A 17,522-nucleotide genomic window follows, 5' to 3' on the forward strand; every position below is an offset into this window, starting at 1 on the left:
TACAATAAGTATTCTTGCAAGAAGATTTAAAAACCTGTATAACGAAATTCATGAGAATCCTCAAAATACAAAATATATTTTTCAGAGGTCGTTGATCACAGCTTCAATGTTCCTGCTTTTTTCGAAGGATTCCTCTGAAATAACGTTGACATGTGGTCATAGAACCTATAAAATAGTGGAAGACTCCAACTCTGAAATTAAAACATTTTTCTGGACATCACGTCAGTGTTTGGAAATTTATAGCAAACATCATACAAGAGCATAATGATGCAAATTGTGCAATAATCCACATTAACAGCAGACATGTGAATGTAAGGTACCGGTACCTCGTAAATAAAACGTATTATCGATCAATTATACTAATCAACAGGGAATTGAGCGATACAATCAATATAAGCACAACGATAATGAGACATAGAATCTACGCGCTAACATGGTTCCGAGGAAATTTGCCATAGAAAATAAATTCCACTTACGCAGAATATGCATTTAACATTTAATTGTTAATTTATTAATTATTGCTAAATCATAAATTAACATTTAATCAATACCTCTGGAGTTTTATAACAGTGTATATTATATTCCAGTCTAAATCCAGGCATTTAATGACAAAAACAGAACAGACAGAGATACAAACTCATGCACATCCAGGCACTGAAGGGTCTTGGCCTCGTAAGTCGAATGCTGAAGATCTTGAAGTCGCAACTCGTCACCGTGACGAATTTCTCAACCGTATTTCTTGACTCCTATGGACAGGTCCACTACGTTTCATGTTAGATACCTTCTCCGTTGGTCTCACGAGGCTGATTAAACCCTGTTCCAGCAGTCGGTCCAGAATTAAAATCCTCGAATGAGCCAGCAATAGAATCCGGGGACCCCGAAAAGGAGGCCTACACTGAGTGGGCCACATTGAATGAATAAGTACACATTTATAAATGGACGTTTATGGAGGTGGACATGTTTCAAGTGAAAGTTTTAAGTGGACTAAGGGGGATTTTAAAAGGATTGCACTTTCCGGTATTGAACTAGCCAGAGCAACTCTTCTATAATCAAACTATCTGATGATGTAGAAACTGAAATTCATTTTGGAGGTGAATCGAAGTGTTTGCACGTGAATTAGCGTTGTATTTTATTGAATTATGTTTTTTCTCCGTTAAATGCCTATCTTCTTCTGACAAAATTTATTTTATATACTGTATGTAGCATGCCTGTTCTATCAAACCTACTAGGTTTCGACTGAAATGTAAATAGAGTCTGACAGCTGTCCTGGCCCGTACTGCCTAACCACTTGGCACTGTGTGTCAGAGAAGGACGTGGAATGTGACTAGAATCTCATATTCCCTGATTTAGTACGCCTCTTAGGCTCCACCTTAGGTGTTTTTGTGTGTAAAATGTCCACATAGGCTATGAGGATCCATACATCTTCACAATGACGACAGACCCCCACCCTCCCCCTCCACACACACACACACACACACACACACACACACACACACACACACACACACACACACACACACACACACACACACACACACACACACACACACACACACACACACACACACACACACACACACCACATGGTGCATATCAATTGTCACGAATTGGTTTTATACTTCAGGTTTAGATCCAGATCAGGCATAACAGCTAATGGAATACATGTGGTCAATGGGGATGTAGAACCCTATATTATAATATAAGTAGACAGCGGATTTTAGGTAAATGCCTATTTTTCCTTAACGTATACATGCGTCAACGTTTAAATTTACATTTTTCATGAACGTTTAGGTCTACATAAAGCAGTTTTATAATGCCTAAAATGCCTATTTTCCATTCTATTTTTAGTGCCAATTTTCCAGATTGACTAGTTGTTTCTTTGTTAGATTTGAATTACCTTTTTAATTTTGTTATTTTACACTATTCATAATAATGGCCTACTGTACAATTATTTTTAAAGAGCCTGTAACTTAAACATCAACTATGATTTTATGAGCCTGTGCCATTAAACACTGCAAGGACAGATAGCAACCCTTTCCTCCTTCCCAGCTTTGGTATGCTCAGCAATTAGTGACACAATACGAACGTCCCAGTCTCTTTACCTTTATAAATAAAACGTTGTCAAATATGGAATTTCATCTTTCACTAGAACTACAGCTGCACATCTGGTACGTGTTGGACTTTAAAGCTCAACGTGTTCACCTGAAGAAAACGTAATGCCAAAAATAAAATAATCTAAAGTGAATGGTGAAAAAGAAATCCCAGTTCATCATATCAAAAACTTAAAATATTGCCCTGTGTCTTCAGTTGACGTTGAACGTTCTTTTTTTGCTAGGGGCTTTACGTCGCACCGACACAGATAGGTCTTATGGCGACGATGGGATAGGAAAGGCCTAGGAGTTGGAAGGAAGCGGCCGTGGCCTTAATTAAGGTACAGCCCCAGCATTTGCCTGGTGTGAAAATGGGAAACCACGGAAAACCATCTTCAGGGCTGCCGATAGTGGGATTCGAACCTACTATCTCCCGGATGCAAGAACGTTCTTTCTCAGCGTGCACACTTAGTGACAAACGCCATAACTTTTCTACGGAAAATTTAGAAAAAGTGCTCATTATTTACTGTGAAGCCAACTACGGACATGATGTTTAACCTCAGTCTGTAATTATGAGTTAGGCCTATGTGTGCCAATTGTGAAATGTATTTGATTTCTTTTAATACCGATATTGCACATTCAAATTAAGTTAAGGTCGTTTACGTCACTGTTTTAATCTTTTCTTGATATCTGCTCAGTTATATATATCTGCCTATTATTCACTTTAGCTCCTAAATATATCAGTTAAGGACGCCATTTTAGGCACCTAAAACATTACCTTTTGGAGCCTAAACTTCCGCTGTCTAATTATAAGTTAAAACTTACCGATATTTGTCGAAATTCATATTGACTAGTCATCCGCTTCAGGCGGCTGTATTCTTTGTCGTACAAGTCCTCACTTTTATCTTCCGTTGCAGCCATGTTGGTACACTCAAACTGAACACTACCAGTACTTGAGTTCAAAAGAACGATTGATCCCACTCACTGAATGCAGTACGGTATTCACTCACACGTTTAGTTCCATCACGCACTCAATAACTCACTCGCTGTAATCGTAAATGAAGAGGAATGAATCACGAGCTACTTAATGAACTTAACACGTTAAACAACTGTACGATACAACACAGCTGGAAGCCGGAGTCATTGGTTTAAATATAGGCACCGAAGAATTCTGATATTCGCTTGAAGTGGCAATAAATACACAAATAACTTATTAAACAGGTAAATAAATAAATAAATTAATTAATTAATTAAAATGTGGGCAGTGGAATGAAGCAAGTTAAAATGTACTCAATGAAATGAAATTCTAAATTCCTGAGTGATCATTTTTCTGATCGTTCTCTCGCATCCTTCAGAATTTCCATGACAATCATTTCTCTCTGTGTCTAGGTGAAACGTTGGATTGTTTTTGTCCTGGAGGAAAATCAACTCTCAAACGACCAAATGAGTCCCCATCCTCGCAGTACGACTGTAACTTGGAAACTAAATTTACCTCGTTTTAGAAATTCATTATACTAGTGATGGGAGCGTTCCATGAGTTGGTAGTTTAAATAAAGTAATTGTCCATTAGACCAGTTTATGACGTAAACAAACATAAAAGATAACTGTGGTACTTAGAAATTTTATTACGAAGGTTTCTAAGGAACTTTGTGCTTTAATCTTCAGTCTTTTACTCTGAGCTTTACAGAGGTAAACAAAACACCTCCAGGACTGTAGAAACCGAAAACATATTATATTACCTGGGCGTATCATGCCTGCATTTAACGCCATCAGTCAAGGAAACGGAAAAGAAAAATCCTCCTTTTTGCAGTCATCATCGTCGTGGCCGTTGCCCACTTCCAAGTCTAGAGACAACACAGTCATCGTTCTCCAGTTCACTCCAATAATGTTTTACGTTTAAGGTCCCATTAAGTGAAAACGGTTTTAAAGGAGCCATGGATTTGGAATTTTGATCTAAGAGAATAAAATGTTATTTAACGTGTCAATGAGTATACCGACACGGTTCTCCTGCATCTAAGTACCCTTACGTTACAATATAATGCCATTATCCAATCCCGCTACCAAAGGAATAAGACGCGAGTACATTACCTAATGTGTTACATAGCTAGCCATCTATCCGATGTGCGAGTAGAGCGGTCTAACAGTAAATAATTAGGCCACTAATATTATTTTTTTCCAGATATTTCAGAATCAATATGAAAAATATCATTTAGAGAGTGATAGCCCAGTAACGTCGTCGCTGACTTCTCACGAAGGTGGCCGTGGTTCGAATCCCAGCCAATGCATGCGGTATGTTTGAATTGAAATGTCACGTCCCTGTAGTTCGGATTCCGCGTAAGACTGGATGTCCCGTGCTATGACCATGATATCAACAGTCACGTAAAATTACAAGTCTCCTCTTTTCCCCAGAAGGTATCCTTAGAAGAAACACTAAGGATGGACAATACATTGTGGTGCAGTATGATTATAACCACTTAGCTTTTACTTCCAAGACTTCCATTGCCTATGACTAGATGATAATAGCACAGGTGCTATGTATCTTCACATCCGTATTTTACTCATTATGGCAAGGTATTTCCATCCTTTGAAAAAATCCCTTTCTATTCATGTACTGTACTTGGACTATGAAATCATTGAAACCTCGTGAACATCCTCTTGATGAATGCGCATATACCTTACGTCAGTCAGATTTTCACTTTGAACAAATTTATAACCTTATTATTGCCGTATAAACGAAATATGTGGAACATATACTTTTGCATCTCAGCTATGGGATGCTAACTCACGGTCTCATCATAATTTCCGTGTGTTCTACACAGCAGGTGCTCGAAATATATACTTGCCGTTTCTAGACAACGCTAGCCTGTCCGAATCACATATTCCAACATTTAGTTATATAATTATTAGAAAATAACTTCTGAAGCTGAGAGACTGTAGGAAGTGAATTCTTCTTCTTCTTCTACTACAGCTATTCTTACACCTGTGGGGTCGCGGGTGCGAACTGTGTCGCACATGTGGATTTGGCCATTTTTACGGCCGGATGCCCTTCCTGATGCCAACATTATATGGAAGGATGTAATCATTATTGAGTGTTGCTGTGGTTGTTGGTAGTGTAGTGTGTTGTCTGAATATGAAGAGGAAAGTGTTGGAACTAGAACCGAAGGCCCCAAAGCTGACCATTCAGCCAATGAGTCGGACACTGTAGAAACTGAATATCTGCACTTTTTGCCTTGTATTATTTTTACTTGTACGCTACATGTAACTTAGTGTAGGCCTTTAGATTTTCTGAGTTCACAAGCACTCTATCACAATATATTACATACTTATCATTGTGAAACTATGCTACTTTATTTTCAAATACAAGGCATGAAACATCTCAACAGGGTCCTGATTGGAAATGTCCTGGGATTTTTCTAAGTCAGTTTGGGAGAATGTCTCTTTCATGGGAGACTCGTGAATATTGTCCATTTTTGACAAGCAAAAATATTTCCTTTACCCATAGTGCTAGACAGCTGTGCACGTGGACAATAGCAAATAATTAGCATATACACACATTTTTATAACACTTCATTCTTTCCTGTGGTTCAGATTCCACGTAAAATGAGAGATCCCGTGACTAGTGTATGATCAAGATATCAAAAATCACGTAAACCTACAAGCTTCTCTTTTACTTTAGAAACATCCTTGCAGCCCCCACCACACCGCGCACATACAGCCTTTTGGCCCGCCGAGACAATTTCTGCTCAATCGCATGGCCTGCAGATATTGGACTGCTGCGACATTTTCATTCGTATTGCTTGGCCTTCGCGACGGAGTCCACTGCCTTTCGTAGCAGACAGGTCCGCAATTTGCCTCATGAAGCTGAGTGAATCCAGTTCTAGTTCTCATTCTACGATTACAATACTCGGGTGAGCCGTGAATTGATTCCGAGGCCTTCTACACCAGGAACTGTCATTCAGAAATTTTCCAAGAACTTCACTTTTTACCTTGGTTAAGGGGACTGGACGTCATAGATGATAATGAACTTCGTTTAGTAACGAATGTAAACTTTGTTCTCTTCTAGACGAATTATGCTTTCATTAGAGTGATTTTAAGAAGTGGTACAGTACGTTGGGATAATATCTTCATAGCTCGGAGCAATATGTGATTTGTTTGAATTATTTCTTAGTGAAACAAGAGCTTGAACGCAACTGTCAGTACTACAGTTCCGATCGAACGTCTCCGTGAAAATTGACAGAAATTCTATTTAAACAACCCTTAATACCACGATTTCCCTGCTAAATAAATAAATAAATAAATAGCTGTCAGTCTTGTTAAGAAATCGCGAAAATGGTTCAATCTTGGTGCTTAGTTGTAACTCTCCGAAGATCTGATGCTGATGATGCTTGTTGTTTAAAGGGACCTAACATCTAGGTGATCGGCCCCGCGGAAGAACTCTGAGGACCTTGTTATTCATATAATTTTAATTGCTTGTCCAAAGCGTAACGATTAATACAACTAGCTGTCATCCTTGGAGGCCGAAGTTCAATACCCGGTGCTGCCAGAGATTTAAGAATTTCAGGAGGGCTTGTAAGTGGTTAAAATGGTACATGTAGCTCACTGCCTGAAAGGAGCTGCACACTCTCGGGGCGAGGACACACTTTACTTACTTGCTGTGTTCCTAACACATTTCTGATTCATAATTCACTGGTGCGTTATCCCTCTATGACTGTTGCACTTCTTGGTCCCGGAAATGTTTTGACACCTGACTTTGACAATTTGACTTTCCCCCAAAGTACACACAACGAACTTTCTTGTTGTTTTGCGCTTTTCAAAATCTTTTCAAAATATCTGTTCAAACTCAATGAAATACAGGGAAATATATGCAATTAATTGCGAGTGCTGAGAGAACAAACTCAACTGGGTTCCTGGGCAGACGTTTAGACCCGAGGTGACATTTCATGGAATACCCACGTGGTCTTAAACTATGATCAGTACTGTACCTATTCCTATTACGACCTTTCCCGGAGATGCCTATTTTACACGTTGTAGTAAAGGGCTTTATTTTTAACTCTTGACCGATGACAGAACGTTTTCCTTTCCCGCTGCCAGACGCGAGATAGCACCGGTTCTGTCCTTGAGAGTCCGTCTGTAGCTTGCGAGTGCTCAATCGAAGGTCGAAGCCCTGAATGTTTTCATTACAGCAGCGCATCTTCGTGTGTAAAAAGTAGTCACGTGCGAGTTGAACTTGTTCGGAACTTCCCTGATAAAGTGACACCTAGAACAGCAATTCACAATACTGTAAATAAATTTGACACTACTGGCTCAGTGCAAAATAAGAAACGCAAGTACAAACGAACAGTCTTAACAGGGAAAAAGCCAGACGAAATTCGTTCAAATCTCACCCGCGTCAGTTAGAATGTGCTTTCCAGATACGATGCCCGTATAACCTACGAAGGACGAAGGACGACTTTCAGCATCTGTTGTAAGATTGTATTGTATACACAGTATTTGAAGCAGCGAGTCCGAGAGTGCGTGCTGCGCGCATGGTTTGTGGCGGAAGGGTGAGCGCATCGGTCAAGAGTTAAAAATAAAGCGCTGGTTTGATCACAATAACAAGTAAGTGGAGCGAGAATTAAACCGGGAACTTCCACATGAGGAGCTGCCAACGAATTCTATCCAGCCAAGCAAGGGATATTAACTCAACGGGAGACACATTAATGGAATTCGATTATGAATTATCAGAGAGGAAAAATATATCAGGATCGAGAAAAGAATGACCTCAGTGAAGAGGGTGATCAGGACGTAGTTAGAACTAACATCCTATTGAGCTGTATACCTGGTATGTCAGGTACTAGTTCGACCATCCTAATGAGAGCCTCGACGAGGATTTATCATGTATAAAAGGAGAGGTTTCGTAATGTTCAAAGAACACTCTGCTTCAGCAGAGCAGATTCCTTGAAATGCTATCATAATGTGACTGCTAGGGTACCAACGCCATTACCATCCCACCTATAGAATTTAACATCTTGCTTTATCATTCTACCATATCCTATTTCTCAGTTGAACGAGATAAATGTTCCTTAAACGACCCAGTGAGCCGACATCAGTGACGAGGTCGTTTAGTCGTTCTTTTCCTGTTCTCAAGATAGCGGCTTCGATTCTGGCTTGAGGTCGACGCCATTTTTGGATATTTAAACGGGATTAATCCAAGTCGTTGGTTTCCAGAATTTTAATGAACTTCTATGGGACAAAATTCCGACAAATCCAACGTCACTTAAAATCTTAAATTTGAAAAAATGTTAAATATTATTATTATTATTATTATTATTATTATTATTATTATTATTATTATTATTATTATTATTATTATCAAGAGCCTCCGTGGCTCAGGTGGCAGCGCGCCGGCCTCTCACCTCTGGGTTCCGTGGTTCAAATCCCGGTCACACCATGTGAGATTTGTGCTGGACAAATCGGAGGCGGGACAGATTTTCTCCGGATGCTCTGGTTCTCCCAGTCATATTTCATTCCAGCAACACTCTCCAGTATCATTTCGTTTCATCTGTCATTCATTAATCATTGCCCCAGAGGAGTGTGGCAGGCTTCGGCAGCCGGCACAATTCCTATCCTTGCGGCTAGATGACTGAAAACAGGCTGTGAATTATTATTATTATTATTATTATTATTATTATTATTATTATTATTATTATTATTATTATTATAGTATCAAATGCATTGGTTTGAGTCTGAATAGGGCGTGGCAGCTGAGTGACACCGTCAGTGGCTTTTCAATGAGATGGCAGCGCTTCTTCTTTTGTTAGTGGCTGTACGCACAAACTGTCTTCGATGGTGGAGACATGTGAAACGAATAGAGGAGTAGAGTACTCGACCATGGGGTTTAAGAGAAGTAAGGAGAGACCAAGGTGACGATGGGATGGTTAGATTCAGTTTTTTAATGATTTAATGATAACATGTGTGGAGTTCAACGCCCACCACTATGATTGAATGTTCAGCGGACTGGCCTTAGGTTCAGTGGGCCATGGGTTCAATTCTCGACAGGACAGAGTATTTATCTCCTGGTCTAGAAAGCCGAGAATAACGACTGAGAGTATTCGTCGTGCAGACCACATAACACCTTGTAATCTGTAGGCCTTCAGGCTGAGCAGCGGTCGCTTGGTAGACCATGGCCCTTCGGGACTGTTGCGTCATGGGGTTTGGTTATGGTAAATTCTTCTAGGGGCTGCGTGTTCGAGGCGGTAAAAGCGTGCTCGCTTCACCCGGAAGGACGCGTGTTCGATTCCCCCCCGTCAGGAAGTCGATACATTTAAGAAGCGAGATTTCTACTTCCGGAGGTGCACATCGTAATGAGGTTCACTCAGCTTACACAAAAAATGAGTACCAGGTTAATTCCTTGGGGCAAAGGCGATCGGCCGTAGAGCTAAACCCTCTATCCCACCAAGTGCTGAGGTTACGGTTAGTGGTATTTTCTACCCTTCCCATGGGCTGCATGGCCTGTACGGAGTAACATATACTAATACAAATCTCATTTAACAAAGGTCACCAGGCAGGTTACGCAAACACGTAAATATTCACGGCTAATAATGTCTCTATGAAAGGAAACACAAAACAAGAATATCAACAACAATAACAACAACAACAACAATGTCATGAAAAAACTCCTACATTGTTCTAAAATTCTACATGAATTTTTCTCTATATGAAAATGAACAAGAAATGAAACCCCTTTTGTATATTCACCTCTTAACATTGGTACTGACTGTACTTGTTGGAGTAATAAGTACGATTTCCATGCGCACAAGCTGGAGTTCCGTTCGTCTATTTTGGGTGCCATTCAGTATGAATTTCCATTCATTTTTAGACTACTCCTTGCACAACACTCGGCCATGTAAAGGGAACAAATCCTTGCAATTGAAGTAGTGGCATATTTTAGATGCACTGGCAATATCCCTCGAGAATACACGTATACATTTTACTTGCGGGCTTCACACAGAAATATGCAATAATTCACTAACAATGCATTTCTTGGCAATTTATTTAAAAAGAAGAAAAACTGCCAATAGTAAGGTGGAAATATATATCGTACCGGAGATGAAAATCAGAGGTAGTCCTCCAGTAGCCACATGTGCACCGGCACATAAGTTACTCGTAAAAAAAGCATTTCCGTGCAGGTCATGAAGGCCCTTGGAGGTGTGGAAGGCTTCCACTATTCGCAACCTCGGCACTTGGTGGGTTAGAATGGTTAGCTGTAAGCCTGGTCACCTTTACCCCCAGGAATTAACCTGGAACTCATTTTTTCGTGCAGGCTGAGTGAACTTCAGGGCCATGTGCACCCCTAGAAGAAGAAACCTCGTTTCTTAAAGTTTTCTGCTTTCTAACGAGGAATCGAACCAACGTCCTTTAGTGCGAACTGAGTACGCCTTTACCGCCTCGGCTAGACAGCCCCGTAGGACGTAGACATACTCTTTCTAACGCAAAACTTAGCGGACTCATATGGAAGAATCAGTGTTGAACTTGTGTACCTCATCCTGTTCATCGGTCTTTCGTTACAAAATCTGTCTTGTCTTATTCCTTAATACACATTTGTCCAGTACACATGCGTAATTCTGTTACGCCAAGAAAGTGGTAAGCAACGTTTAGGACAATCTGTTGCGGGGCAGTCATGAATGAAATGTTGCCATTTCTGACCCCCCCCCTCCCAAAAAAAAATAGGATTTTCAATTTGGACCATAAGAATCCCCTTCTTCTTCCTCTTTCAAATCCCGTTATCACTTTTACCCTAACGCCATTTTTAAAGCTGTAAATGCTGGATTTAAAGGATAGCGGCACGGCGTATTCAGAGCAAGACTACGACCGTTGCTCTCTCGCTGTCAGACAATACTGGCTTCAAAGATTTTTCGGAACACATTTCAATAATCCCGCCTTGTAATAGGTCTACGCTTGCGTAAGAGCCGGAAGAAGTCTGAGATAGTAACTTACAGTCCAGAGCAGTTTTAAAGCAAGGGTGTTTCTTAAAACTTTCAATTGCACTTATCTAGCTTGTAGTATTGTCAGCTCTTTGACATGTAAAGAAATGCTCCTTGTGACAAAGTTCATATCAGATTCGCCTGCAATTTTCAGATAATGTTTCAATATCTACATAAATCAAAAGTAGTTCTGCGTTTGATTATCAGTTGGATATTACGTTCATATATTTGTTCCTAAAATAGCACCAAACTAGATTTTTGTCAATTATATGAATAATGAAAAACAGAAAAATGTATATCTCCAATAGTTTACACATGACTGGAAAATCCAGAGTTATTATTACGTATATGAGTATTTTACGTATATGAGTATTTTTGGCAAGTCTGCCAATTATAACCCGAAAACAACTACAACTGTGCACAAAGGAGCATTTTTCATGCAACATATAAAATAGTAAAAGTTATTTGTTAATATCTTTGCAACAAATTAACTAATCAAATCCAAATTCTGTGTGGCACTATTTCTTATCAATATATATACTCGTACTTATATTTTAAATTTGGTTGTGATAAGTGGTAAATTATAGCCGTTACAAATATCAGTCATCACTCCACTTAACACACATTTGTCCAATACACATGCGTAGTTCTGTTATGTTATGAAAGCCATAAGCAACGTTTAGGGCATTATTTTGCGAATGTTATCATTTTAACTCGTTTTAAAAGCAGAGTTGTTCCTGTCGGGATGCGTGGCTAAGATGGTAAAGCGCTGGCCTACTGAGCCCAAGCTGGTGGGCTCGCTCTTGGCTCAATCCGGTATTTGAGCATACTCAAATACGCCAGCCTCGTTCCACTAGCTTTAACGACACGTAAAGAAACTCCTGTGGGACAAAATGCCGGCACCTCAAAGTCTCCCCAAACCATAAAAGTAGTGCGTGCAATGTAACACCTATAACGTTATTTGTTCTTCGTTTCAAGTGTTATAGGCCTACAACAAGTAGGTACTCGTTAGTTTCATTATTTTCAATATTTCTAAACTACACCCTTTTATTGGCAAAGTATAGAAAACAATCGTGTATATATACAGGGTTATTCACCTAACATGTTCCGGCTCCATGGCTAAATGGTTAGCGTGCTGGCCTTTGGTCACACGGGTCCCGGGTTCGATTCCAGGCAGGGTTGGTAATTTTAACCATCATTGGTTAATTTCGCTGGCACGGGGGTTGGGTGTATATGTCGTATTCATCATCATTTCATCCTCATCACGACGCGCAGGTCGCCTACGGGTGTCAAATCAAAAGACCTGCATCTGGCGAGCCGAACTTGCTCTCGGATACTCTCAGCAGTAAAAGCCATACGCCATTTCATTTCATTTTTTTTTATACCTAACGTGTTACACGGAAATAACTTCTAAACCATTAAAGATATCAGCATTCTGTTTTCATATTCGTAAATGGTACGCAGGGTCTTGTAAAATAACGTGCTACTTAGTCTCATGGGGGTGATTAACAACCGAGATATTGATACTAACTCCATATTTTTAAATGGAACGGCACAAATTTATACAACTGATTAAAAAGTTCATCTGCGTACAAGTTCAAATATGTAAGTATTTTTAAAATCGGACAATTACTTTGTGAGATATAAGTAACAACAGCATGCGCTGTTTTGCATGCCGCATCAGACGGCGTGAAGTCGGGCAAGGACATATTGAGGCGCAAGCAGTTTCCTGGGAGTGTGTTCAGCCACAGAATGGATACCAGGCATGTAAGCACCTCGTACACATGTGGTGGTTTTGCAAAGTGTGTATGAACAGGCGAACACATGACAGGACAGAAAGGGTTGATTTGTTTAAAAGGAATAAAATAAGTACTTTGCCTTGAAAGGAACATAACGAAAGCTATAATTGTCACTGGTTTTAGTGTACTGTTTATACTACTCTATGAGTTGAGAAATAAACATAACACAAAACACCGGAAGAGCTCCTTCTAGAAAAGCAAATGTTCAGAGCTGATCGTGGTGAGATGGCAGCAACACAATTATTTATGTTTTATTTTACACGCATTAATCTCTGCAGAGCTCCAGCGCGACTGTAGTATCGTGCATTCGGGAGAGCGTAGGTTCGAGTCCTGCCTCGCCCAACCTGAAAATGATATTCATGGTGTCCCATGTTCAACACCAGGCAAATACTTGATAGGTACCTTTGTGATAGGCCACGGTAACTTCCTATCCAAATCCTTCCCATTCCTATCCGTGAGAAAAAACGCTAAACTGAGCGCAACCTATTACGTGTCAAAACAAAACAACACAACTTCAATCTCCCTTCCACGTTGTGTGTTCGCCAGTCATACAATAACGTTGCACATCCAGGGTATGTTACGGTACATCACATTATGTTTACAGTGCATGCCTGGTATCCGTTCTGTGGCTGGAATCAAGGCCAGGAAGCAGCTTGCGCCTCAATATGTCCTTGCCCGACTTCACACCGTCTGATGCGGCATGCAAAACAGCGCATGCTGTTCTTATATATATCTCAAAAAATAATTGTCCGATTTTGAAAATACTTACATATTTGAACTTGTACGCAGTTGATCTTTTAGCCCAGCTGTATGAATTCGTGCCGTTCCATTTAAAAATATGGAGTTAGTATCAATATCTCGGTTATTAATCACCCCATGAGACTAAGTAGTATGTTACTTTATAAGACCCAGGGTACCATTTACGAATATGAAAACAGAATGCCGATATCTTTAATGGTTTAGAAGTTATTTCTGTGTAACATGTTAGGTGAATAACCCTGTATATATATATCGAAAAATCTGGGCACAGGCCTAAGTAGGTCAGTCTGTAGAGCGCTGGCCTTCTGAACTGAAGATAGTGGGTTCGATCCCGGATCAGTTCAATGGTATTGGAAGGTTCTCAAATACGCCAGTCTCGCGTCGGTAAATGTAATGGCGCGTCAAGGAACTCCTGCAGAACACAATTCCGGCACCTGACTGTCTCCAAAAACCGTAAAAATAGATAATGAAACAACATCATCATTATTATTAATGCTCTATGATAATATGTTTCTTCTTTCGGTCGTGCATTCGAGAGTATAGCAATTTTCAGTCGAGTACCTGTAGTAGGCGTATAAATCAGCCTCCGTGGCTCAGGCGGCCTCTCACCGATGGGGTTCCGTGGTTCAAATCCTGGTCACTCCATGTGAGATTTGTGCTGGATAAAGCGGAGGCGTGACAGGTATTCCTCCGGGTACTCCGGTTTTCCCTGTCATCTTTCATTCCAGCAACACTCTCCACTATCGTTTCATTTCATCTGTCAGTCATCAATCATTGCCTCAGAAGAGTGCGAGAGGCTTCGGCAGCCGGCACAATTCCTATCCTTGCCGCAAGATGGGGGCTTCATTCATTCCATCCCTGACCCGGTCCATGACTGGAAAACAGATTATAGGTTTTCACTTTCATTTTCACCTGGGTTTTCACTTTCATTTTCACCTGTTGTAGGCGTATAACACTTGAAACGAAGAACGTTATAGAGTTCTGTATGTCGGCAATCTCCAAGTAAGGTGACCAGGTATCCTGACCAGATTTTACTTGTATAGGGCTCGCAATTTCTGTCTCTTCATCTAATAGCCATTGGTACGTGGCCACTAACATAGGAATTGGTCTCGCAGTGTTGAGTGACTCACACGGTTGAGGCGCTGGCCTTCTGACTCCAACTTGGCAGTTTCGACCCTGGCTCAGTCCGGTGGTATTTGAAGGTGCTCAAATACGTCAGCCTCGTGTCGGCAGATTTACTGGCACGTAAAAGAATTCCTGCGGGACTAAATTCCGGCACCTCGGCGTCTTCGAAAATCGTAAAATTAGTTAGTGGGACGTTAAGCAAATAACATTATAAGAATTGGTCACTCCCGAAGTTGCGCCAACCGAGAGATTTAGCTGTGTCATGTTGGACACTAGTTATACACTTGTATTCGGGAGATGGAGGGTTCGAACACCACCGCCAGCAATACTGAAGATAGTATCCATGGTTATGGTCATTAGCTTCCCAGTCCAAGATATTTCCTAAAGTAAAGTAAAATCGTGTCCTCGTCCCGAGGTGGTGCAATTCTTATCTGGCACACCTCAATGGAGGTGAGCTGCATATACCCTCTTAACCACATACCAGCCCTCCTGCCATTCTTAAATCTTGGGCAGTACCAGGAATCGAACCCGGACCTCCCGAAAATGGCGATTAGTAGTACTATCCTTTACGCTACAGAGGCGGACAGGTATCTCCTATCCGAGTATCATTGAGAATTACGTAGGCTGCCTACGTTAGTACGACTTACAAAGATGATGGAAGTTTGTTTCACCTCGGAGACAGCGGGTCCGGCGGTTCATCACGACTACGCCGATTGCAGTATGTGGGGACCCGGAGGAAGAAGCTGGTAAGTCAGATATGAATACTTCCGGTAGCGCTCGTAACAGCTTCGTAACCAGTCCATGGAATAAAATACACACACGAAGCTATTTTTCTTTTTCCTGCCACTTTTCCCACAGCATGGTGCGGAGTTTGTCGCGTAAGTGAACTTGGCCCGGTTTTAAGACCGGATGCTCTTTCGGAATATCTGATCAGCTTAATTAGAGGCTGCCAACTCTACAGTACGTGGAGGGATGTATAACTATGGCGTGTTTCTGTGATGGTTGATAGTGTGGCGTGTTGGGCGTGAATTACGAGGTCACGCATGAAGATATTATTTGTTTTTCGTCGCTCTAACTACAATTACGGTTTTCGGAGATGGCGACGTATTGGAATTTTGTCCCACTGGAGTTCTTCTACGTGTCAGTAAATTTACCGACACGTAGCTAAGGTATCTGAGCACTTTACAAAATCATCGTATTGAGATGGGATTGCAACCACGAAAATCGGCTCAGTTTGAGTCACTTTGCGCAGCACATATCCAGCTAACGATTACGGTATTCTCAACTCAAAACTGAGGTAACAAAAAACATTTACTGGCGACGGTTTGAAAAGGATCGATTCTAATTGAATGGTTAGACGTAAATGTTCAAACGCCACGCTTTCATCACTTATGATATGAAGTCCGAGACACAATTTAGCTTATTTACCTCGTACGATATTGATGCCTGGTCATAATGATGTATCATTGCACTCAAGAGATTTTGAAGGAAAACATTAAGTCACGTACAATAGTCTACTCTCAGAAGAGGAGGGGTAGTGGAAGTACCGTAGTTTTCCAGTGAGTTTAGATCAAATTCGTTTATTGCTCTTCTATGCGAAATGTCTGCTATTTCTTCCTTACGTTTCCGATCGTTTGCGCATTTACGCGAGGTTAGCACTACATATGTAGTAAGTCTAATTTTACGACCGAATGCTCTTCCTGACACCAACACTATGAGGAGAGTTTTATTCACCATTGCGTATTTCTATGTTGCTTGAAAATGCTACGTTACGTGTATTTGAAGAAGTGTATATTAAGATGAATACAAACGCCCAGTCGCCGAGCCAGAGGAATTAAGAAAACACGGCTAAAATCCCAGGCCCACCTGGGAATTGAACCCGGGGCCTGGACAAGTGACATACATGTGAAAAAAGGTTAACAAATTTATTGCTAATAAATATGATTGAGAAATGCTCGATATTCTAATAGTAAACTGATGATTTTGGTTGACATACTACAGGAAAATAACCTTGAATTTTTTGTGACTGTTAATCATGAGCCATAGGCCTAAGCCATAAGATGTGAAACGGTTTTCGTTGGTTCCAAACCAGTATCATGTCATTACTGATTTAGAAAATATCACTTTTATTGACCGGAATATGAATCATGGCACTCTTCGTGAGAAGCTGATGACAAAGCCACTCATCCACCAAGCCGAGCTACTCTGAGATATATGCAGTTTAGGTCTAGGATAGAAATAGACGCTTTTAGAACTGGTTTCATGATCTAAAATAAATAAAGTGATGGTTTTTATTATTCTATCGCGTCTTTTTTATCTGACCGAGGAAAGACATCCAGGGAGCCGACCGCAGTGGCATAATCAGTTAAATCATTTTTCCCGTTTTCGAGGTAGCAACCTTGGTTCCGGTTGTGCGCGGTGGCATTTGAGAGTATTTACATCCGACAAATCCGCGCTGTTGACTTGCAGCGCTTTAAATAACACCTGCGAGGCAAAGTTCAGACTCCTCGGTATATTTTAAAATGTATACCAATTGAAAGAATGTAAAGCAGTAATACCGATATTTTAAATCAATCCGCCAGGCTGGGTAGCTCAGGCGCATTCGATGGAGGTTCAATCCGGTGGCATTTCAAGGTGTTCAAATACGCCAAATTCATGTCGGTAGATTTAATTTGTTAAGAAGAAAGTAGATTTACTCACACGGAAAAGAACTCTCGAGGGATAGAATTCCGACACCTCGGTGTCACTGTAAACTGTAAACTCGGGTAATGTGACGTAAAACTAAT

General features: G+C 40.7%; 1 protein-coding gene across 3 annotated transcripts in view; it reads right to left on the reverse strand.

The window, feature by feature from the left end:
* The window catches only part of LOC136863097 (calmodulin), a 674,807-nt gene that overhangs the window by 202,181 nt on the left and 455,104 nt on the right, over positions 1–17,522 (reverse strand). Inside the window, exon 1 of one of the 3 annotated variants that reach the window (XM_068225858.1) lies at positions 2,916–3,130. The exons of the other annotated variants lie outside the window; for them this stretch is intronic. Within the exon in view, the coding sequence (XP_068081959.1) occupies positions 2,916–3,011 (96 nt within the window). The 5' untranslated portion in view covers positions 3,012–3,130. Of the gene's footprint in view, positions 1–2,915; positions 3,131–17,522 lie in introns of those variants that run through there. 3 annotated transcript variants of the gene reach the window in all.

This window comes from Anabrus simplex, chromosome 2, assembly GCF_040414725.1.
Source record: "Anabrus simplex isolate iqAnaSimp1 chromosome 2, ASM4041472v1, whole genome shotgun sequence".
NCBI classification, from domain to species: domain Eukaryota; kingdom Metazoa; phylum Arthropoda; class Insecta; order Orthoptera; family Tettigoniidae; genus Anabrus; species Anabrus simplex.